Source organism: Mustelus asterias, chromosome 1, assembly GCF_964213995.1.
Source record: "Mustelus asterias chromosome 1, sMusAst1.hap1.1, whole genome shotgun sequence".
NCBI lineage: Eukaryota > Metazoa > Chordata > Chondrichthyes > Carcharhiniformes > Triakidae > Mustelus > Mustelus asterias.
The window spans coordinates 139,971,980-139,995,116 of NC_135801.1; the positions used below are offsets into that span (position 1 = coordinate 139,971,980).

General features: G+C 44.5%; 1 protein-coding gene across 2 annotated transcripts in view; it reads right to left on the bottom strand.

Moving 5' to 3' along the window:
• The window catches only part of akr1a1a (aldo-keto reductase family 1, member A1a (aldehyde reductase)), a 41,154-nt gene that overhangs the window by 12,319 nt on the left and 5,698 nt on the right, over window positions 1–23,137 (bottom strand). For both annotated transcript variants that reach the window (XM_078219484.1, XM_078219486.1), the window contains exons 3-5: window positions 22,961–23,080; window positions 12,993–13,144; window positions 10,164–10,359 (exon numbers count right to left, since the gene is read on the bottom strand). In XM_078219484.1, coding sequence (XP_078075610.1) covers window positions 10,164–10,359; window positions 12,993–13,144; window positions 22,961–23,080 — 468 coding nt within the window. The remainder of the gene's footprint in view (window positions 1–10,163; window positions 10,360–12,992; window positions 13,145–22,960; window positions 23,081–23,137) is intronic.

Sequence of the window (23,137 nt, forward strand, 5' to 3'; positions counted from 1 at the left end):
GAATGAACACCGCTCGACAATCACCAGGCAGGAGTGTTCTCTTCCTGTAAGGGAGCACCTCAGCAGTCACGGGCATTCAGCCTCTGATATTTGGGTAAGCGTTCTCCAAGGCGGCCTTCACGACACACGACAATGCAGAATCGCTGAGCAGAAACTGATAGCCAAGTTCCGCATACATGAGGATGGCCTCAACCGGGATCATGGGTTCATGTCACACTATCTGTAACACCCATGACTTGTCTGGGCTTGCAAAATCTCACTAACTGTCCTGGCTGGAGACAATACACACCTCTTTAACCTGTGCTTAACCCTCTCTCCACTCACATTGTCTGTACCTTTAAGGTTTGATTACCTGTAAAGACTTGCATTCCAACCATTATCTTGTAAATTAAGTTTGTGTCTATGTATGCCCTGTTTGTGAACACAACTCCTCACTCACCTGAAGAAGGAGCGACACTCCGAAAGCTTGTGCTACCAAATAAACCTGTTGGACTTTAACCTGGTGTTGTGGGACTTCTTACTGAGGTATCAAAGCAGCAGGAACCCATTAAGCTCCAGTAGCATAATTATGAGCTAGAACCTCTTGTCCACAACAGAAAATTCATGGCTTTGATCTTTTATGTTCTTCTCTCCACTTGGTCATCCTGCTGATCAAAGCCAGCGTGCAGTTGCCATCCCATTAGTAGGAATGCTGGAGATGTTTTAGTCGTAACATATGGTGTGTTTTGGTATGTCAGCAGAAATGTGTCCAGACGCTTTTGAATAGAGGAATGTCCTTGCGATGACCTTAAAGCGTGTTTCATGGTTTGAAAAAATCTATTTAAATTTGCAGATGACACCAAGATTGGTAGGGTGGTTAATAGTGAAGAAAAAGGTCGTAGGTTACAGGATGATACAGATGGATTGATCAGATGGGCAATGCACTGACAGATGGTATTTAACCCTGATAAATGTGAAGTGATGCACTTTGGAAGAAGTACAGGACAAGGGAGTATTTAATGAATGACAGCACATTAGGAAGCTCAGAGGATGAGATGGATTTGGGGTACTTATTCACAGATCCCTGAAGAGCACAAAGCAGGTGAATAGAATAGTTAAGAAGGTATATGGTTTTTATCAGTCGTGGCATTGAGTATAAGAGTAGGGAGGTAATGTTAAAGCTGTACAGAATTTTGGTTAGGCCACAGCTGGAGTACTGTGAGCTGTTCTGGTTACCTTACTGTGGAAGGATGTAATTGTGTTAGAGTGGGTATATAGGAGATTCATCAGGATGTTGCCTGGGATGAAGCATTTGAACTATAAAAAGAGACTTGTTAGACTCAGATGGATTTGATTTATTGTCACATGTATTAGTATATGGTGAAAAGTATTGTTTCTTCTGCGCTATACAGCCAAAGTATACCGTACAAAGGGAAGAAAAGGAGAGAGTGCAGAGTGTAGTGTTACAGTCATAGCCAGGGTGTAGAGAAAGATCAACTTAATGCGAGGTAGGTCCATTCAAAAGTCTGATGGCAGCAGGGAAGAAGCTGTTTTTGAGTCGGTTGGTATGTGTCCTCAGACTTTTGTATCTTTTTCCCGACGGAAGAAGGTGGAAGAGAGTATGTCTGGGGCGCATGGGGTCCTTGATTATGCTGGCTGCTTTTCCGGGGCAGCGGGAAGTGTCAACAGATGGGAGGCTGGTTTGAGTGATGGACTGGGCTTCGTTCATGATCCTTTGTAGTTTATTGCGGTCTTGGACGGAGTAGGGGCCATACCAAGCTGTGATACAACCGGAAAGAATGCTTTTAATGGTGCATCTGTAGAAGCTGGTGAGAGTTGTCACGAGCATGCCAAATTTCCTTAGTCTCCTGAGAAAGTAGAGGTGTTGCTGGCCTTTCTCAACTATAGTGTCGGCAAGGAGAAACCAGGACAGGTTGTTGGTGGTCTGGACACCTAAAAACCTGAAGCTCTTGACCATTCTGGTCACCTCATTACAGGAAGGATGTGGAAAAGATTGAAAGGGTGCAGAGGCGACTTACAAGGATGTTGCCTGGATTGAGTGGCATGCTTTGAGGATAGGCTGAGGGAGCTCGGTCTTTTCTCCTTGGAGAGACGTAGGATGAGAGAAGACCTGATAGTATATAAGATGTTGAGAGGCATAGATCGGGTGGACTCTCAGAGGCTTTTTCCCAGGGTGGAAATGGCTGCTACGAGAGGACACAGGTTTAAGGTGCTGGGGGGTAGGTACAGGGGAAATGTTGGGGGGAAGTTTTTCACACAAAGGATGGTGGGCGAGTGGAATCGGCTGCCGTCAGTGGTGGTGGAGGCAAACTCAATAGGGTCTTTTAAGAGACTCCTGGATGAGTATATGGTACTTAATAGGATGGAGGGTTATAGGTAGGCCTAAAAGGTAGGGATATGTTCGGCACAACTTGTGGGGCCGAAGGGCCTGTTTTGAGCTGTAGTTTTCTATGTTTCTATTTCTACTTTGTCCCCATTGATATAGACAGGGGCATGCTCTCCACTACGCTTCCTGAAGTCGATGACTATCTCCTTCGTTTTGTTGACATTGAGGGAGAGATTATTGTCGTTGCACCAGTTCACCAGATTCTCTATCTCTTTCCTGTTCTGTGTCTTGTCATTGTTTGAGATCCGACCCACTACACGCTGGACCCGAGTGCTCGTCCAGGTACCCCATCTGGGCCAGTTGCTTTCCGTGGGTTGACTTTTGAGAACGCCGTTCTGACGACGGCAATGGTGACCTTGGAAACAGATTCATCTGAGGCTTCTGGGATGGAGGGCTGCTGTTGCTGACCCCTTTCTCAAAACGGGCATGGACTGCATTTTGCTGCTTTGGCACACGTTCTTCTACACAGTTACTAATGAAGTCAGTTACTGTCGTGGTGTACTCATTCAGGCTGGTTGCAGAGTTTTTAAATACTAATTGTTTTCTTTAGAGCAGAGAAAGCTGTGGGGGGGGGAGGGGGGTGGGCGGTGGGTATGATTGAGGTGTATAAGATTATGGGGGGTTTGGATAGGATGAATAGGAAGCAGCTGTTCCCCTTGGTTGAGAGATCAAGCACGAGGGGGCATAGTTTTAGGGTGAGAGGCAAGAGATTTAGAGGGGATTTGAGAAAAGCAATTTTCACTTGGAGTAGTGAGAATCTGGAATGCACTGCCTGGGAATGTATTAAAGGTTGGAAACTTACAACCTTTAAGAAGTATTTGGATGGACACTTGAAATATGTCAGAGTCGGACAACGCAGAAAAGGCCCTAAGGCCCATCGAGTCTTCATCACTGACTTGCAATGTACAATACATCACAAACTTCAAGTTACATAACCTACCAACTACACAACTGCATGCCTCAACCCATATCTCAAGCTTGCACACACCAAAACTATTCAACCACAGCACACAAGGAATTGTATCACATTCACTGACATGCTTTCCTCTTTTTCAGGAGAAGGTGTTGCATTATCAGAGGCAACAAGAACTAACACAAGGGGGAAAGTTACCCCCACGAGGAAGACGGTGTTGACTATTCTGAGATGGTCAGTCGCTGTTGCCATGGCGATGGATGGGCCTGAATTTATTGAGGATGACTTTGTCTTCATTCCTAGTACTCCTCCTCACATCCCACAATGCCTTCTGAGCTACAAGCTGCAGATAGTGTTATCAAGTTCCTCTTTTATCGACATTTACCCTCGCCACAACCTTAACCTTGTGACCTTTTCCTTTCTGATACCTAGACACTGCAAATAGGTCAGGAAGTAAAGGAACCCCAAGAAGACAGTGATGATGAAGACACACTGGGTGACATTTTCTCGGTGGGTGGTGGCGTGCCGTTCACTGGCTGCGGAATCTTCTGGTCCTGTGGCTGTCAATGGGAATTCCCATTGAAACCACCGCACGCCACCAGGAAACCCACGGCAGGGACTGAGCCACTGGTGGGAACAGAGAATCCCGCCGGTGTGATCAGCCAGGTACATCTTCAAGGTTAGCAGATAGAATAGAGGAGGGATCTGAATGAGGTTAGACATGGTGTACAGCCGGCCTGCATCCAGGATAGGGGATGAGGATAGGATTGGTGCCAGCTTGTCAGAGGGTGAGTTCAGATGGGTTCTGCTCAGAGGATATATGAGGTCATTGTTGAGCCAGGCTACGGAAGAGGACAGTGAAATGATTGGTGCAGTCGGAAAGTCTTGTGTCCAATGACGAGAAGAATAGAGGAGTCTGGCACCACCTTGGTACAGGGATTTGCATAGAACTTGAGGGGCAGGCGGGGCGGGGGCATCCTTTCCTGGTGGCCATCTCCTTCAACACAGTTGTAGCTTTGAGCATCATGCAGCATCTGATAGCCAATGTTGCAGTATCCATTGCAACACAAGTTGTGGCCAGCCTACACATCAGTGCTGGTGTAGAAACCCCGAGTGCTGCCATGCATAATCAGCTAGCTGCCACTTGGAAGTGGATATCAGTGTTCTAAGGAACTTGCATGGTAACACAGCAGTTCAGTAATCTGTCCTCTAACAGTTTACTCTGATTGCTGAGATACCACCACAGGGGAATGGTAGTGGCTTTGTGAATCACAATCCTGCTGTCCTCTCTAAGGTTGACAGCACTTGTCCTCCCACCATTGCCAGTATCCTTGCTGGTGCCTATCTGTTAGCCGGTGCAGACTGACAGTGCCCATGTCACTATGGTGCAGTCAAACGTTGTGCCTTCTAAATTTAAAGCAGTTCAATATTGTTCTGCACAGCCACCTGTGTTCTCCTCCACTGACAGTGAGCAGCTTTCCACCAGCCATATTGTATCTAATGGGGTAGCATTGTGTAGCAGTATTAGGACAGGCAAAGAGTCATGGAAGATGGGTACTAAACTGAATGATTAGCTTAAGTTTGTATGCACCCAATGACATGAATTAATTTATGAAGTTGGATGGAATGTGTATTTTGTTTAGCCTCTTATGTTTTGCATTCTGATCCAAGATAACAATGTGATGATCGGTGACAGAGTGAAGGTAAGAACAAAGAACAATACAGCACAGGAACAGGCCCTTCGGCCCTCCAAGCCCGCGCCGCTCCCCGGTCCAGGATTGAATCCTGAATCCAGGATCCCCGCCCAATTTTCCAGCCTATCTACATCCTAATATCCTATCCACCGAGCTGTCCCTCACAGCTACGATGCTTTGTTCATCACAACCTATTAACTCACCCCCACCCCCCCATTCCAGACCATGTGATCTCCAGGGAGAGGCGAAAACCCAGAGTGAAAACCCCAGGGCCAATATGGGGAAAACAAAATCTGGGAAATTCCTCTCCGACCCCCTGTGGCGATCGAAACGAGTCCAGGAGATCACACTGGCCCTGATCAGAAGGATCATAAGGATTGGTGAAGTGTTGGTGAAAGGGGAAATCGAGGTTGACGTTACTGGTATCGTACTCAAATTAGTTCCTTATATATAATTTGAACAGAAAGATGCTGTGTCGTTTGCAGCCTCCATTCCTCTTCCTCCCTCTTCCAGTAACTTGCCCTGTGCTGTTTGGCCTCTGCATATTCCCCAGTCATGCTGTATTCCGAGGGGTATGTCTACTACTGACCATAAGAAATAGGAACAAGAGAAGGCCATTCAATTCCTTGAGCCTGCTCTGCCAATCAATAGAATCATCGCTACATCCACCTTCCTGCCTTTTCCCTGTAATCCTTGATTCCTTTAAAAATCTATCTCAGCCTTAAATATACATAAGGGCTCTGCTTCTTTGTGGCAAGGAGTTCCAAAGATTCACAACCCTCAGAAGAAACTCATCCTTTCAGTCTTATATTGGTGCCCCTTTATTCTGAGACTATGCCCTCTGATCCTAGTCTCTCCCATGAGGGGGAACGTCCTCTCAGCATTTACCCTGTCAAACTCCTTAAGAATGTTTCAATGAAATCACCTCTCATTCTAAATTCCAATGATTAGAGTCTCAATCTGTTCAACTTTTCCTCATTAGACAATCCTCCACACCGGGGAATCATCCTATTGAATCTTCTCTGAACTACCTCCAATGAAATAATATCTTCCCTTAAATAAGGGGACCAAAACTGCTCACAGCATTCCAGATGTGGTCTCACCAGTACCTTGTACAGTTGCAGCAAGACTTCCCTACTGTTATTTGATTTATTGTTGTCACATGTATTGGTATATAGTGAAAAGGATTGTTTCTTGCATGCTATACAGACAGAGCATTATGTTCATAGAATACAGGTACGATCTAAGGAGATCCATCAAAGATGCTAAAAGACAGTACAGGACCAAGTTAGAGTCCCAGGCTAGCCATACCAACCCCCGCCAACTATGGCAAGGTCTGCAAGACATAACAGGCTACAAGATGAAGGCGCGTAAAATCGCTGGCTCCAATGCACCCTCCCTGATGAGCTCAATGCATTCTTCGCCCATTTTGAGCAAGAGGTCAGCGAGAACTTGCCCTCCACCCTGGAAGTCCTGGATGAACCTATATCTGGGGTCACCATTGCAGATGTCAGAGCAGCTTTCTCGAAGGTCAACCCACAGAAAGCAGCTGGCCCGGATGGTGTACCCGGATGAGCACTCAGATCCTGTGCGGATCAGCTGGCGGGGGTATTCACAGACATCTTCAACCTCTCTTTACAACAATCTGAGGTCCCTATCTGCTTCAAGAAGACCGACCATCATCCCGGTACCTAAGAAAAACCAAGCAGCGTGCCTTAATGACTATCGGCCGGTGGCTCTGACATCCATCATTATGAAGTGCTTCAAAAGGCTAGTCATGGCATGAATCAATTCCAGCCTCCTGGCCTACCTGGATCCACTACAGTTTGCCAACCGCCGCAACAGGTCCACAGCAGACGCCATCTCCCTGGCCCTGCACTCAACCCAGGAACACCTAGATAACTAGGACACCTATGTCAGACTCCTATTTATTGACTATAGCTCAGCATTCAACACCATTATTCCCAAGAAACTCATCTCCAAACTCCGTGGCCTGGGCCTTGGCTCCTCCCTCTGCGACTGGATCCTGAACTTCCTAACCCACAGACCACAATCAGTAAGGATAGGCAACAACACTTCCTCCATGATCATCCTCAACACCGGTGCCCCACAAGACTGTGTTCTCAGCCCCCTGTTATACTCCTTATACACCTATGACTGTGTGGTCAAATTCCCCTCCAATTCAATTTTCAAGTTTGCTGATGATACCACCGTGGTGGGTCGGATCTCAAACAATGATGAGACAAAGTACAGGAATGAGATAGAGAATCTGGTGAACTGGTGCGGCAACAATAATCTCTCCCTCAATGTCAACAAAATGGAGGAGATTGTCATCGACTTCAGGAAGCATAAAGGAGAACATGCCCCTGTCTACATCAACGGGGACGAAGTAGAAAGGGTCGAGAGCTTCAAGTTTTTAGGTGTCCAGATCACCAACAACCTGTCCTGGTTCCCCCCCATGCCAACACTATAGCTAAGAAAGCTCACCAATGCCTTTACTTTCTCAGAATACTAAGGAAATTTGGCATGTCAGCTACGACTCTCACTAACTTTTACAGATGCACCATAGAAAGCATTCTTTCTGGTTGTATCACAGCTTGGAATGGCTCCTGCTCTGCCCAAGACCGCATGGAAATACAAAAGGTCGTGAATGTAGCCCAATCCATCACGCAAACCAGCCTCCCATCCATTGACTCTGTCTACACTTTCTGCTGCCTCGGCAAAGCAGCCAACATAATTAAGGACCCCACGCACCCTAGACATTCTCTCTTCCACCTTCTTCCATCGGGAAAAAGATACAAAAGTCTGAGATCATGTACCAACCGACTCGAGAACAGCTTCTTCCCTGCTGCTGTCAGACTTTTGAATGGACTTACCTTGCATTAAGTTGATCTTTCTCTACACCCTAGCTATGACTGTAACACTACATTCTACACTCTCTCGTTTCCTTCTCTATGAATGATATGCTTTGTCTGTATAGCGTGCAAGAAACAATACTTTTCATTGTATACTAATACATGTGACAATAAATCAAATCAAGCTCTTTAGGGGAGAAGGAAAGGAGAGGGTGCAGAATGTAGTGAGGATTATGAGGAGAGGCTGAGGAGATTGGGTTTGTACTCGTTGGAGTTTAGAAGGATGAGGGGGGATCTTATGGAGACTTATAAGATAATGCGGGGGCTGGATAGGGTGGAGGCGGAGAGATTCTTTCCACTTAGTAAGGAAGTTAAAACTAGAGGACACAGCCTCAAAATAAAGGGGGGTCGGTTTAAGACAGAGTTGAGGAGGAACTTCTTCTCCCAGAGGGTGATGAATCTCTGGAATTCTCTGCCCACTGAGGTGGTGGAGGCTACCTCGCTGAATATGTTTAAAGCGCGGATGGACGGATTCCTGATCGGTAAGGGAATTAAGGGTTATGGGGATCAGGCGGGTAAGTGGTACTGATCCACGTCAGATCAGCCATGATCTTATTGAATGGCGGGGCAGGCTCGAGGGGCTAGATGGCCTACTCCTGCTCCTATTTCTTATGTTCTTATGTTCTTAGTGTTACAGTCATAGCTAGGGAGCAAGAAACAATACTTTTCACTGTATACTAATACATGTGACAATAAATCAAATCAAGCTCTTTAGGGGAGAAGGAAAGGAGAGGGTGCAGAATGTAGTGTTACAGTCATAGCTAGGGTGCAGGGAAAGATCAAGTTAATATAAGGTAGGTCCATTCAAAAGTCTGATGGCAGCAGGGATGAAGCTGTTCTTGAGTCGGTCGGGACGTGACCTCAGACTTTTGTATCTTTTTCCCGACGGAAGAAGGTGGAAGAGAGTATGTTTTGAGTGCGTGGGGTCCTTGATTATGCTGGCTGCTTTTCTGAGGAAGCGGGAAGTGCAGACAGAGTCAATGGATGGGAGGCTGGTTTGCGTGATGGACTGGGCAATGTTTACAACCCTTTGTCGTTTCTTGCGGTCTTGGGCAGAGCAGGAGTCATACCAAGCTGTGATACATCCAGAAAGGATGCTTTCTGTGGTGCATCTGTAAAAGTTGGTGAGAGTCATAGCAGACATGCTGAATTTTCTTAGTCTCCTGAGAAAGCAGAGGCGTGGTGGGCTTTCTTAACTCCAACCCCCTTGAAATAAAGGCCAACATTCCATTAGCCTTCCTGATTATCTGCTGCACCTTTGTGCTAGCTTTCTGTGATTCATGTCCAAGTATCCCTAAGTTCCTTTGTGTTGCAGCTTTCTGCAGTTTTTCTCCATTTAAATAATACTCTGTTCTTTTGTTCTATGCAGAAGCCTTGAAGTCAGCAAAAAAAACACTTCAAGACCTGCTGCACCCTGTACGTTTTTCAACTTTGAAGTAACTATGAAAAGCACCAAAAACATGTGGGATTTGAGTAACAACCCGAGGGAAAGAATCATCAATTAACTTGTAAGTAGTTGATGATCCATTAAGAAACATTGCTGGCATGTCCTTCATGCTGCTTCAGCTGTGTGAAGTCAAGAGATGGCATTGGCTGGAGCATGGAATTACAAAATAGCAAGGCTGGCATAAAAATCAGTGTTGCACAAAGATTGATGTCATGATCTGCTTGCTCTGCATATTTCCGGTAGATATTAACGTGCTAACCCCTTTATCAAAATTGTGACCAGCATGCTTTGCATTGAAAGTGTGCACACTTGCTGTGAACATCATTTTGGAACCCTAACATCACTTGTGGCATTCAAAGAACAGGGGCTATCGCGCTTAACTTTAGCTCAACAGGGTCCTTGAGTGCAAGGTACCTGGTGGTGCCTCAAAGATGTGCAGCTGGATCTAATTACGTACATCAATAATTGTGCTGGTTTATTCCAATGTGTGTGTGCTTCTTCAGTTACTGTTTGACACCTATTGTACAGTATGGCAAAAGATTTCTGACAGTAAGAAGTCTAACAACACCAGGTTAACTTTTGAGTTTGTGTCTTTGTGCCCTGTTTGTGATCAGAACTCCCACCCACCTGACGAAGGAACAGGCTGTTCCGAAAGCTAGTGGCTTTTGCTACCAAATAAACCTGTTGGACTTTAACCTGGTGTTGTTGGACTTCTTACTGTGTTTACCCCAGTCCAACGCCGGCATCTCCGCATCAAAAGATTTCTGAGACATGGGGCAAATCTGCAAACATGGTTATTGGCACAAACCTGGTTAACAACGGGTCTGTAAGTTGCAGTAGATAAAATGTCATCTATTTGCTTTGCATTGAAGTTGGATAAGCCAATTGCCTTGACCAAACCCTTTTCCAGTAGTTTTTCCATGGCCTTCCAGGTATCCTTGTAATCGGTATTAGCATAACGCACTGTTCCATCATCGTTCTTTGGAATCATGATGTCACCGCGTCTGCAGGGACATAAGACAAATATAATTGGGAGGTGGAGCCCATCTGCACACTGGAGCTCAGAGTTTCTTTAATCTGTACTTAATTTTGTGACTCCGTTTAGCTCACGGGTGTGACTGGACTGGAAATGCAACACCTCATATTTCCTTCCCCACACTCCAATCTGCAAGTAATCTTCTCCTAGCAGTCAGAAATCATCCTCCTTTCAGGCCAAGAGGACAGGTAATCATTTTCATCTTAGGCCTTTGCAACTGAGCCAGAAGCTAGGTTGTGAGAACTGTGTGATCTGCCATATCCCATCTTTTGTGCAATTAGCATACTCCAGTATTAGTTTTGGCATGAGTCCAGAATTAATGGTGATTGTGCACAGTTGGGTGGAAAACATGTTCCAAAATCTTATTTCTAATTTAAGCAAAAGTATTATTTTTACATTAAAATTGTACTTGTATCAACCTCCATGCATTGCTGCTGTGTGACTGAGTGTACAGCACTAGAGTAACAAACGCTAAGATAGTTGATATCATGTCCCTCCTCCCTATCTGTACTTAGCTCTATGCCTTGAGTTCAGGCTTGTCTATCTGAAATTGGGGAAGAAAGCTTGTAGCTTAGGAATTGCTATGTTGGCCAGAAATCAGTTGTGAGAAGTCCATAAGTATATTTCCTTCTCAAAGTTGGGAGCTATGATGTGGAGATGCCGACGTTGGACTGGGGTAAGCACAGTAAGAAGTCTCACAACACCGGGTTAAAGTCCAACAGATTTATTTGGTAGCATGAACTTTCGGAGCGCTGCTGACTCACCTGATGAAGGAGCAGCGATCCAAAAGCCTGTGCTACCAAATAAACCTGTTGGACTTTAACCTGGTGTTGTTAAAGTTGGGAGCTGTAAGAAATGGTGCTTCCCAGAATATTACAGAATTCTTATTAAATTAGCAAGAATCATATGAGCCCTCCGAATAGAAGGTGTAACTCAAAACTGGAGAGTTTTCTCTGTGCTGCCCATTGACTTCAGTTTTGCTGGGGCTCCTTAATGTCAAATGCTACCTTGATGGAAAGGGCATTCAATCACCTCATCGCCTTCGTCCAGCTCTTTTGTCCATATTTGGGGCAAGGCTGTAATGATGTCTTGGGCCAAGTGGTTCTGACAGAACACAAACTGAACATTGGTGAGCAGGTTATTTCTCACTAAGTACCACATTACAGCACTGTTGATGACAATGTCCATCACTTTGCTGGTGAGTGAGAGTGGACTGACTGGGTGTGAATTAACTAGTTTGGATTTGTCCTGCTTTTTGTGGACGGGTCACACAGTGAACTATTTTTCACGTTGTTGGGGAGATGCCAGTTTTGGAGCTATATGACATGTATGCTCCTTAAAATCTATCTCTTGAATAAAGCCCAGTCCAATTAGCTCCTGAAGTAAGTCGGTGTCATATTTTGCGTGGGGACACTCCTGTGAAGCTTCTTGGGTCATTTCATTACGTTCAAGGTGCTTTATAAATATAAGTTGTTGTTCTTGGCAGATCAAGATCTAGATTATTTCCATCTGAGCATTAATCCATATAAAATGAATGGGATAGATCAGGTTTTGATGCAAGACTAATTTAGCTTTGAGTCTAAACTAAAATGGCAGGGGTGGTGGGAAAGAATGGAAAGGGGGTGATAGATCAGTGTGTGGAGCTGGGCAGATTGGGGAGGTTGAAGGAGAAACATTGGAGTCCTAAGCTGCAGAGGATCAGGGTGGCCATCCAGGTGACAGTTAGGGATTGGGGGTCAGGGATCAGAGGCCAGAAACACACCAGGGCGGTTGGCATTGGGGAGCAACAGAAACCAAAGGCAGGTAGGAAACTGAAATCGGTAAGGGATCCGAGGCCAGAATGAAATGGAGACAATAGGGTGTGGGTGGGGAGGCTTAAGTAGCATGGATGGAAGAGTGACATAGTAGCACAGTGGTTAGCACTGCTGCCTCACAGCTTCAGAGGCCCAGGTTCGATTCCAGCCTTGGCTCATTGTGTGGAGTTTACACATTCTCTCCATATCTGCATGTGTTTCCTCTGTGTGCTCCGGTTTCTTCCCATAGTTGAAAGATGTGCAGGTTAGGTGGATTGGCCTTGCTAAATTGCCCCTTAGTGTCCCAAGATGTGTAGATTAGATGGATTAGCCACGGGAAATGTGTGGGGTTATGGGGATAGGGTGAGGGAGAAGGCCTAGGTAAGATACACTGTCAGAGAGTCGGTGCAGACTTGATAGGCTGAATGGCCTCTTCTGCACTGTAGGGATTGTATGAGTATGGGGAGTGTTTGCAAGGTGTGGGGGCTGGGAGGGCCTTTGTGCTTTGATTTTAACTGGGACCAAGTCCCACAGCACTGAGGCGGGCCTGCCTTTTGAACAGCCCACATTGGCACCTAGCAGCCCCTGTGGCTGCCTTCAACCTCTTCCCTGGGTCGACTGGCCTGTTTCACTCTCCAACAGCAAACATGAGGAAAATTTAATGTATTTTGTTTTTTTATTAGACTTTGTTCTATTACTGCTAAGAAAATTACAGTTTGAATTATTATAATTTAACAATACAACATATGGAAGTGGCCGAACAAATTGGAACAAAAGAACAATAATGATTAGGTGCATCGATACGTACTCAAATGCCATTGGCCAGTGCATCAAATATAAGTCTAGGTAGTCTATCTGCAGGTCCTCCAGGGTCTTACGGCAGGCTGGTTCCACATCATCTGGGTGATGCTTGGTGTTCCAAAGTTTGGATGTAATGAAAACATCTTTGCGCTTGATTGACTAGAGAAGGACAGTGAAATAACAATAAATCTGATTGGCCTTATACAGCTTCTTTGTTCTTTTGTCAGGCATGGATCCACATACTGGGAAACTTGACTAATGACACCCTTATTGTGACTTTGATCAGCAACATGCAATATGACATGAGGTCACATTGGTAAACATACTTCATTGCAAATTACAGCCAGCAGTTTGATTTGGCAATGTGCACATGCAAGGCTTGAGGCAACGTTTTAAAGTTTAAAGTTTATTTATTTGTGCCACAAGTAGGCTTACATTAACATTGTAATGAAGTTGCTGTGAAAATCCCCTAGTCACCACATCTGGTGCCTGTTCGGATGCACTGAGGGAGAATTTAGCATGGCCAATGCATCTAACCAGCACATCATCTGGACTGTGGGAGGAAACCGGAACACCCAGAGGAAACCCATGTAGACACGGGGAGAACGTGTGGACTCCACACACTGACCCAAGCCAGGAATTGAATCCGGGTCCCTGGCGTTGTGAGGCAACAGTGCTAACCACTGTGCCACCGTGCCGCCAATGATTCTGTAGGATTAGAATACATCGGTGAGGAAGGAAAAAAGACACAAGATCAGTGACCTTTCTCCTTCACACAGCATCTTCAGTAGGAGTCAAGAAGTGGTGGTCCTAATGGTAGCGTGGAGTGAAAAGAGACTCAACGATCAAACAATGAATATCATGAGATTTATATCCAGGTGAGGGCCATGATTGGCTGTTGCAGGCAAGATTTGCATAGGCACAGTCACTGCTACCAGAAGGTGGTTTGTGGAAGAGCTGTTGTAAAGGGACAGTTAAACCCCAAACACTACTTCAATGTTTACCTCCCTACCTCCTCCCCTAACCAAAAAAAAAAGTCACTGGGAGGACCACAAGCAGGGGAAAACTGAGTTGAGATTCTTTTATCCTTTTACTGTTTACGGGCAGTATGGCAGCTAGGGCTGTGGTATGCTCCTCCCACCAGATGTCGGAAATTAGCGAGCAATCTAGTCTCCCTGACAACTTTGTCTGCAGGAAGTGTGTCCAGCTGTAGCTCCTCACAGACCGCTTTGTTCGAGTGGAGCAGCAGTTGCGGAGCATACAGGGAGCAGAGAGTGTGATAGACACTAGTTACAGGGAGGTTGTCACACCACAGGTTAAGCCAGGTAGATGGGTGACCGCCAGGAGAGGCAGGCAGGTGGTGCAGGAGTCTCCTGTGGCTGTTCCCCTTTCAAACAGGTATATTGTTTTGGATACTGTTGAGGGGGATAGCCTGTCAGGGGAAGATATCAACAGCAGCCAGGCCTGTGACACCACAGCTGGTTCTGCTGGTAGAGCAGGGTCGGGCAAAGAGCAAGTGAGCAGTAGTGATAGGGGACTCACTGGGTAGAGGCACAGACAGGCATTTCTGTGGCCGCGATCGAGATTCCAGGATGGTGTGTTGCCTCCCTGGTGCCAGGGTCAAGGATGTCTCTGAATGGTTGCAGGACATTCTTAAGGGGGAGGGTGAGCAGCCAGAAGTCGCTGCACATATTGGTACCAACGATATAGGTAGGAAAAGGGATGAGGTCCTGACGTGTGAACATAGAGAGTTAGGCAGAAGGCTAAAGTGCAGGACCTCGAAGGTAGTAATTTCTGGACTACTACCGCTGTCACGTGCTAGTGAGAGTAGGAATAGGAAGATTAGGCAGATCAATGCATGGCTTGAGAGTTGGTGCAGGGGACAAGGATTTAGATTTTTGGATCATTGGGATCTCTTCTGGGGAAGAGGGACAGGTTACACCTGAACTGGAGGGGGACTAATATCCTGGCGGGGAGATTTGCTAGAGCCGCTGAGGGTTTAAACTAGTTTGGCAGGGGGGGTGGGATCCAGAAGAGGAAGTTGAGGACAGCACAGACGTTAAAGAGAGCACATTAAATAGTAAAGACAGTGTCAGTAATCCTAATACTAGACAGATCAGGCAAAAGCAAGACAGAGAGCAAGGGACGTCCAGATTAAACTGCATTTATCTCAATGCAAGAGGCTTGATGGGCAAGGCAGATGAACTCAAGGCATGGATGGATACGTGGGACTGGGATATTATAGCAATTACTGAAACATGGCTAAGGGAGGGACAGGACTGGCAGCTCAATGTTCCAGGGTACAGATGCTATAGAAAAGATTGAACAGGAGGTAAGAGAGGAGGGGGAGTTGCACTTTTGATTAAGGAAAACATCACGCAGTTCTGAGAGGGATTTTTCCAAGTGTTCGCACACTGCGTCTATATGGGTAGAACTGAGAAATAAGAAGGGGGAAATCACTTTGATAGGGTTGTACTATAGGCCCCCAAATAGTCAGAGGGAAATTGAGGAGCAAATATGTAAGGAGATTACAGACAGCTCCAAGAAAAATAGGGTTGTAACAGTAGGGGATTTTAACTTTCCTAACATTGACTGGGACAGCCATAGTATTAGAGGCTTGGTTGGAGGAGAAATTTGTTGAGTGTATTCAGGAGGAATTTCTCATTCAGTATGCGGATGGCCAAAACTTGACCTCCTCTTGGGAAATAAGGAAGGGCAGGTGACAGAAGTGTTAGTGAGGGATCACTTTGGGACCAGTGACCATAATTCCATTAATTTTAAGATAGCTATGGACAATGATAGGTCTGGCCAAAAGTTAAAATTCTAAATTGGGGCAAGGCCAATTTTGATGGCAGGCAGGAACTTTCAACAATTAACTAGGGGAGTCAGTTGGAAGGTAAAGGGACGTCTGGTAAGTGGGAGGCTTTCAAAGTATGTTAACCAGGGTTCAGGGTAAGCACATTCCTCATCGAGTGAAGGGCAAGGCTGGTAGAAGTAGGGAACCCTGGATGACTCGGGATAGTGAAGCCCTGGTCAAGAAAAAGGAGGCACATGACATGCATAGGCAGCTGGGATCAAGTGGATCCCTTGAAGAGTATAGAGGGTGAAGGAGTAGAGTTAAGAAAGAGATTAGGAGAGCAAAAAGGGGACACAAGATTGTTTTGGCAGATAAGGCAAAGGAGAATCCAAAGAGCACCTACAAATACATAAAGGGCAAAAGAGTAACTAGGGAGAGCGTAGGGCCTCTTAAGGATCAACAAGGTCATCTGTGTGGATTCACAAGAGATGGGTGAGATCCTAAATGAATATTTTTCATCAGTCGTCACTGTTGAGAAAAGCATGGATGTTAGGGAACTTGGGGAAATGAATAGTGATGCCTTGAGGAGTGTACATATAACAGAGGAGGTGGTGCTGGAAGTCTTAAAGCACATCAAGGTATTTAAATCCCCAGGACCTGATGAAGTGCATCCCAGGACATTATGGGAGGCTAGGGAGGAAGTTGTGAGTCCCCTAGCACAGATATTTGAATCATCGATAGTCACAGCTGAGGTGCCTAAAGATTGGAGAGTGGCAAATGTTGTGCCTTTGTTTAAGAAAAGCCTGGGAACTACAGGCCGGTGAGCCTCTCATTTGTAGTGGGTAAGTGGTTGGAAGGTATTTTGAGAGACAGGATCTACAGCCATTTAGAGACGCAAGGACTGATTAGGGACAGTCAGCATGGCTTTGTGAGTGGAAAATCATATGTCTCAAATTTGATTGAGCTTTTTGAAGGGGTAACCAAGAAGGTATATGAGGGCAGTGCAGCTGATGTTGTCTATGTGTATTTTAGCAAGGCCTTTGACAAGGTACCACATGGTAGTTTGTTGCATAAGGTTAAATCTCACGGGATCCAGGGTGAGGTAGCCAAATGGATACAAAATTGGCTTGATGGCAGAAGCCAGAGAGTGGTTGTAGAGGGTTGTTTTTCAAACTGGAGGCCTGTGACCAGCGGTGTGGCTCAGGGATCTGTGCTGGGTCCACTGTTATTTGTCATTTATATTAATGATTTGGATGAGAATTTAGTAGGCATGGTTAGTAAGTTTGCAGATTAAACCAAGATTGGCGGCATCGTGGACAGTGAAGAAGGTTATCTGGGATTGCAATGGGATCTTGATCGATTGGGCCAGTGGGCTGACGAATGGCAGATGGAGTTTAATTTAGATAAATGCGAGGTGATGCTTTTTGGTAGATTAAACCAGGGCAGGACTTGCTCAGTTAATGGTAGGGTGTTGGGGAGAGTTATCGAATAAAGAGATTTGTGGGTACAGGTTCATAGCTCTTTGAAAGTGGAGTCACAGGTGGACAGAGTGGTGAAGAAGGCATTCGGCATGCTTGGTTTCATTGGTCAGAACATTGAATACAGGAGTTGGGGCATCTTGTTGAAGTTGTACAAGACATTGGTAAGGCCACAATTGGAATACTGTGTATAGTTTTGGTCACCCTATCATCGAAAGGATATTATTAAACTAGAAAGAGTGCAGAAAAGATTTACTAGGATGCTACTGGGACTTGATGGTTTGGGTTATAAGGAGAGGCTGGATAGACTGGGACTTTTTTCTCTGGAGCGTGAACTTAGAGGTCTATAAAATAATGAGGGGCATAGCTCAGCTATTTATCTTTTCCCAAAGGTAGGGGAGTCTAAAACTAGAGGGCATAGGTTTAAGGTGAGAGGAGAGAGATACAAAAGTGTCCAGCGGGGCAATGTTTTCACAGAGGGTGGTGAGTGTCTGGGACAAGCTGCCAGAGGCAGTAGTAGAAGTGGGTACAATTTTGTCTTTTAAAAAGCGTTTCGACAGTTATATGGGTAAGATTGGTATAGAGGGATATGGGCCAAACGTGGGCAATTAAGATTAGTTTGGGGGTTTAAAAAAGGGGCAGCATGGACAAGTTGGGCCGAAGGGCCTGTTTCCATGCAGTAAACCTCTAAGACTCTGTGACTCATTGGCAGTCACTAAACTGATTAATATTTAACGATGATTACTCAATGTAGTGGCTTTATAAATAATTGAAATCATTATCTGCTTCAGGCCCAAAGTGCAGTGATGGGAAGGATGAATTCCCCTGTCGACCTAATCCCTCCATATTTTGTTCACTTGTTCTGTTATTTGCAGACTTTCTTTTGGCACTATTAGGAAAAAAAACACAGCTTTGTTTTTGTCCTCACTTCCAAATTTTAAACAGAAACTTGGCACAGAGGAGCTGAGCCTAAAACCATCTCCAATCGCTGAGCAAGATAAGTGTATCCTGATTGGCTGAGGGAAAAAGCAATGGGGAACAATAGGCTCCCCAAGCTCCAGTCTAATTCAAAAAATGTGCAAGGCTTAAACACATTCCTTTTGTTGCAGAGAGCAGGTCCATGTGTATGAATGTATGTCACTTTCAACAAGTGTAAACACGCCATGTTATGAACTCAATTGATTATGTTAAATTGGTTGTTAGTGTAGCTATTATTCTACACACTTAGGATTGTACATAAAGTGCTGCCCAATCATGGAATCATGACTAACAAGCAGGGGCTGGTTGAATACAGTTTGAACTCTGCCTATTATATATCAACTGAAAGAACATGTTTGATTCAATCAGCCAGTCACTGGGATGTATATTCTATTTAACTGGCTTCACGTTGGCACTGAAATTCATACATGTTGTTAGCCATTTGTGTCGCAGGCAGAATGTTTTTCTGGACTGACGGCACCATCCTGTTGGTGGGAAATATCACTCATGTAGAGAATCATTGAATCATACTGCGCAGAGTAGGCCCTTCGGCCCATCGAGTCCATACACTGACACATTAGAACACATGAACTCCCAACTAATCCCATCTGCCAGCACTTGGCCCATTGCCCTGAATGCTATGATGTGCCAGGTTCTCATCCAGATACTTTTTAAAAGATGTGAGGCAACCCACCTCGAACACCCTCCCAGGCTGCGCATTCCAGACCGTCACCACCGTCCTGGGTAAAAACATTTTTCCTCACATCCCCCCCCTAAACCTCCTGCCCTCACCTTGAACCTATGTCCTCTCAAGACTGACCCTTCAACTAAGGGGAATAGCTGCTCTGTATCCACTCCATCCATGTCCCTCATAATCTTGAGAAGCAGCGTCAAACAATTTCTTTAACCTGGTTGTTTGAGTTTCTGAGGTACATTGCTTTTCTGAATACCTAAACCAGGCTCTTTTTAGGCATGAAAGTGACAATCTGTGGCCCATTTGTGAGTTTGTGTGATATAGAGCGAACAATGATGTGATCAGGACAGCCATTAGGACAGCTCTGATGTGCTCTATTTTTGCATCAAATTTGCAAGGTGAGCAAATGGCTAGGACCCTATTTACAAGATGGCTGGAAAGGCCAGTTTTATATTGACTGGTGAGATTAAGCTTGCGGAAGACAGTGTTGATGGAACCCATTAGTGGATTACTCAACTAGGGAGCTGCTCCATCTCAAAAGTGAATTTGAGTGTGGGATGGAGTGTATTAGGACATGTAAAGGTGTTCAAAAATTCAGCAGTTAATAAATGGATTCCTGATAATGGGGAGTGCTTAACAGACAGAGTCTATCGGATGTTGGTTCAGATTGCTGTCATGGGACTGGTCAACACTGAACAGTGGGAACTGTGGCATCAACCAGTGTCAAAGCCTCATGAAATGATTCAGATCAGGAAGGTAAACCTAAAGGGCACAGAAAAATATGGTAACAATAACAAGAATTAAAGTTCTTTACTCAGAGAGTGGTTGGGGGTGTGGAATGGACTGCCTGCAGTGATAGTGGAGTCAGACACTTTAGGAACATTTAAGCGGTTATTGGATAGGCACATGGAGCACACCAGGATGATAGGGAGTGGGATAGCTTGATCTTGGTTTCAGATAAAGCTCGGCACAACATCGTGGGCCGAAGGACCTGTTTTGTGCTGTACTGGTCTAAGTCTAAAAGGACTAATTGGTGAAAATAAATCATTTTTGAATGGTGCTGAATTGCAAGGAGTTGGAGAATATTCTTTTGAGCTGTGGAAAATGAACTATCACTCCAATGCACACTCAGCACTATTAAACTGCATGGCAATATGAATACCATGAGACCCGACGCTGTCTAATGTAATTGCATACTGAAGTCAAAACAGTCATGGGTGCACTGCCTGCCAGATGGTTTCTCCAGAAGTGGATCCAGACCTGACTCATACCAGCAGCCAACAGTATATGGAGCATGCTATCTGAAGGATACAGTTACATTATTTCCTAATCACAGATGCATTTTCTATAATGCAAAGAGATATTTTCTTCTTTTAACATCTATGTTCAAAATATTCAACGTTACATTCAAAACAAATGTTAAAAAATGGAGGAGCTATGAACAAAATTGTGAAACCTGACTTTTAACAAAAGCCTGTTTAAAAAAAAATTGAAATAGTTGATTTATAAATGTGGCACTGGAATTCAGGTTCAAGTTTAAGGCTGGTGTTAAATGATAATATAGACAGGGTCTTTTCCTTCTCTGTATTGACAGCATTTTTAATTTTCCTTTCTAACGTGAGTCTTCAGGTTTCTCTTTGCTGATGAAGAGGAATTTCTTCTCTGAGGGTAGTGAATCCATAGAATTCTTTACTGCTGAGGGCTGTAGAGGCTGGATTGTTAAGTATTCAAGGATGAGATAGACAGATTTTTAATCATTAAGGCAATCGAGGGTTATGGGGATAAGGCAGCAAAGTGGAATTGAGGATTATCATATCAGATCAGTCATGATCTCATTGAATGGTGGAGCAGACTCGATGGGCTGAATAGCTACTACTCTATCTTATGGTCAAGCTGATGACACTCTCTTTCGGTGCCTGAGGCACCTATGAAGTACATACAAATATCCAAACACCATTTTCTTTTTGCAGAAGCAACTGTCTTCTGGTTGGTGTCCTCCCCACTAACAATCTGAAGATTGGAAATGAGGAGAGATTGTACCTATGTCTTTATTTTACTGTCCTATGAGACAGCACATCAAATCAGCATGTCATTGCACAACCATGCTACCCAAGGCACCTTCACTGTATAAACTTTTTCCACAAAATTGCTCCAAAGAATTAAATTTTAAAAGGAAAGTGTAAGGCAACTATTGAAATATTTCACAAAAAACTTGCAATCCTCCTTTGCCACCTCCTTATTGTAGCAGTGGCGAAGTTGAATATTTATGGGAATTCTGTGCTGTGCTAAATGCCTAAAGGTGAAAAAAGCACCACAGTGTTAGAAGCAATCTGTTCAGAGGGTTGAAACAGGAAAAAATACCATTTGTAAAAGTATCCAGCACCAACAACCTTCAAGCTTCATGTTCACTTCTGGCTCTTGGCAACCTCCAAACAAACCTGTTTGCTGCTTACTCCAGTGGATGTATCTACCTCAGGGACTGTAACGGTTCAAAAAGGTAGCTCATCTCCACTTTCTGAGGGGCAACTAGGCATGTGCAATAAATGCTGCCATAGGCAGCGATGCCCACATCCCGTAAATGAAATTTTAAAAATCAGAGAAATAAGCCACATGGAGCAAGGGAAGGACATAAAAGTTGCCCATGAAAGATCAATTTAAATAAACCTTTTAAACAGTGGCCTTGACTATTATCAGCATTGCATTTTAATATTTTTTGGGTAATAATTCAGAACCTGGCCTCCCTGATCCAATTTCCATTTCCAGCTACGAAACACCTTGCACTTGTATCCTATGCCTTTATTTATAAAGCCCAGGATACTGTATGCTTTATTGTTTGCTCTCTCCATCTGTCCTGCTACATTCAATGATCTGTGCACATATACACCCAGGTCCCAGATACGCACAACTTTATCAGTTAGGGGATTTACAATGAAAAGTGTTTTTACAATTCTTTTCCTAACAGTGTGACATCTGTATTCTGGCATCCAGTGTTTTACATTGTAAAATTGACCATTTTATCCAGCAATAGAATCATGGTCTCATGAAAATCTGAGTCTACAGATCAGCTACAGGAGAGAGGTTGAGCAATGTTACCCGAGGGAAGCAATGTGAAGTTTACTCTCGGATGACCAAAACTTCTGAACCAATGAATATCAAAGCATGAAACTCTACTTCCTTCCTTTTGGGAGCCTTAATGAGGTCTTACAGAGGTCTATAAAATAATGAGGGGCATAGATTAGCTAGATAGTCAATATCTTTTCCCAAAGGTAGGGAAGTCTAAAACTAGAGGGCATAGGTTTAAGGTGAGAGGGGAGAGATACAAAAGGGTCCAGAGGGGCAATTTTTTCACACACAGCGTGGTGCGTGTCTGGAACAAGCTGCCACAGGTAGTAGTGGAGGCGGATACAATTTTGTCTCTTAAAAAGCGTTTAAACAGTTATATGGGTAAGATTGGGAGAGAGGGATATGGACCAAATGTGGGCAATTGGGACTAGTTTAGTGGTTTAAAAAAAGGGGCGGCGTGGACAAGTTGGGCCGAAGGGCCTGTTTCCATGCTGATAAACCTCTGATTCTAACCTTAATGAACTTTAATTTGGATTAAAAACATGAAGAAAGTTAGAGAGAGAGAGAGGGGTGTTTGGAGATCAAGAATCTTTGAGTATCATCCTCTGAATCTGCTTTTATAAGCACAGATACATTGCAGGACTAAATATAGCTTCATCTAAGCTGTTGGAGATTAAATAAGCCAATAATAAGGTTTATGATTTGTCAAGTTATATTCATTTATATCTGAAAAAACTCATGATTTTTGTACCAACTCTTTCAATTTTTACGAGTTTGTCTCCTGATTTATGAGATGGCGGGGTTGGCATCATTATTAATGAGCCGGATTCTCCGATCTCGTCTGGGTTCACCCCACTGCAAGTGAGCATGGAAAATTTGGCGTTCCGGCCAAAACTCCATTCACTGCAGGTGGTTTTCAGTGAATATCTTGTCAAAAAGACTACAAATGCATCCTGATTCCTTACTTTATTGGCTTGTAATTTTTCACAAAGAGCTTCTCCAATTTCATGTTCATTGCTGTAGCAAGAGGCACAGTCTATATGCCGGTATCCGATTTCAAGGGCATAACTGACTGCTGATTTCACCTGCAGAAATCAAAGTAACACAGTATCAAATATTAGCAAGGTACAATATCTATACTT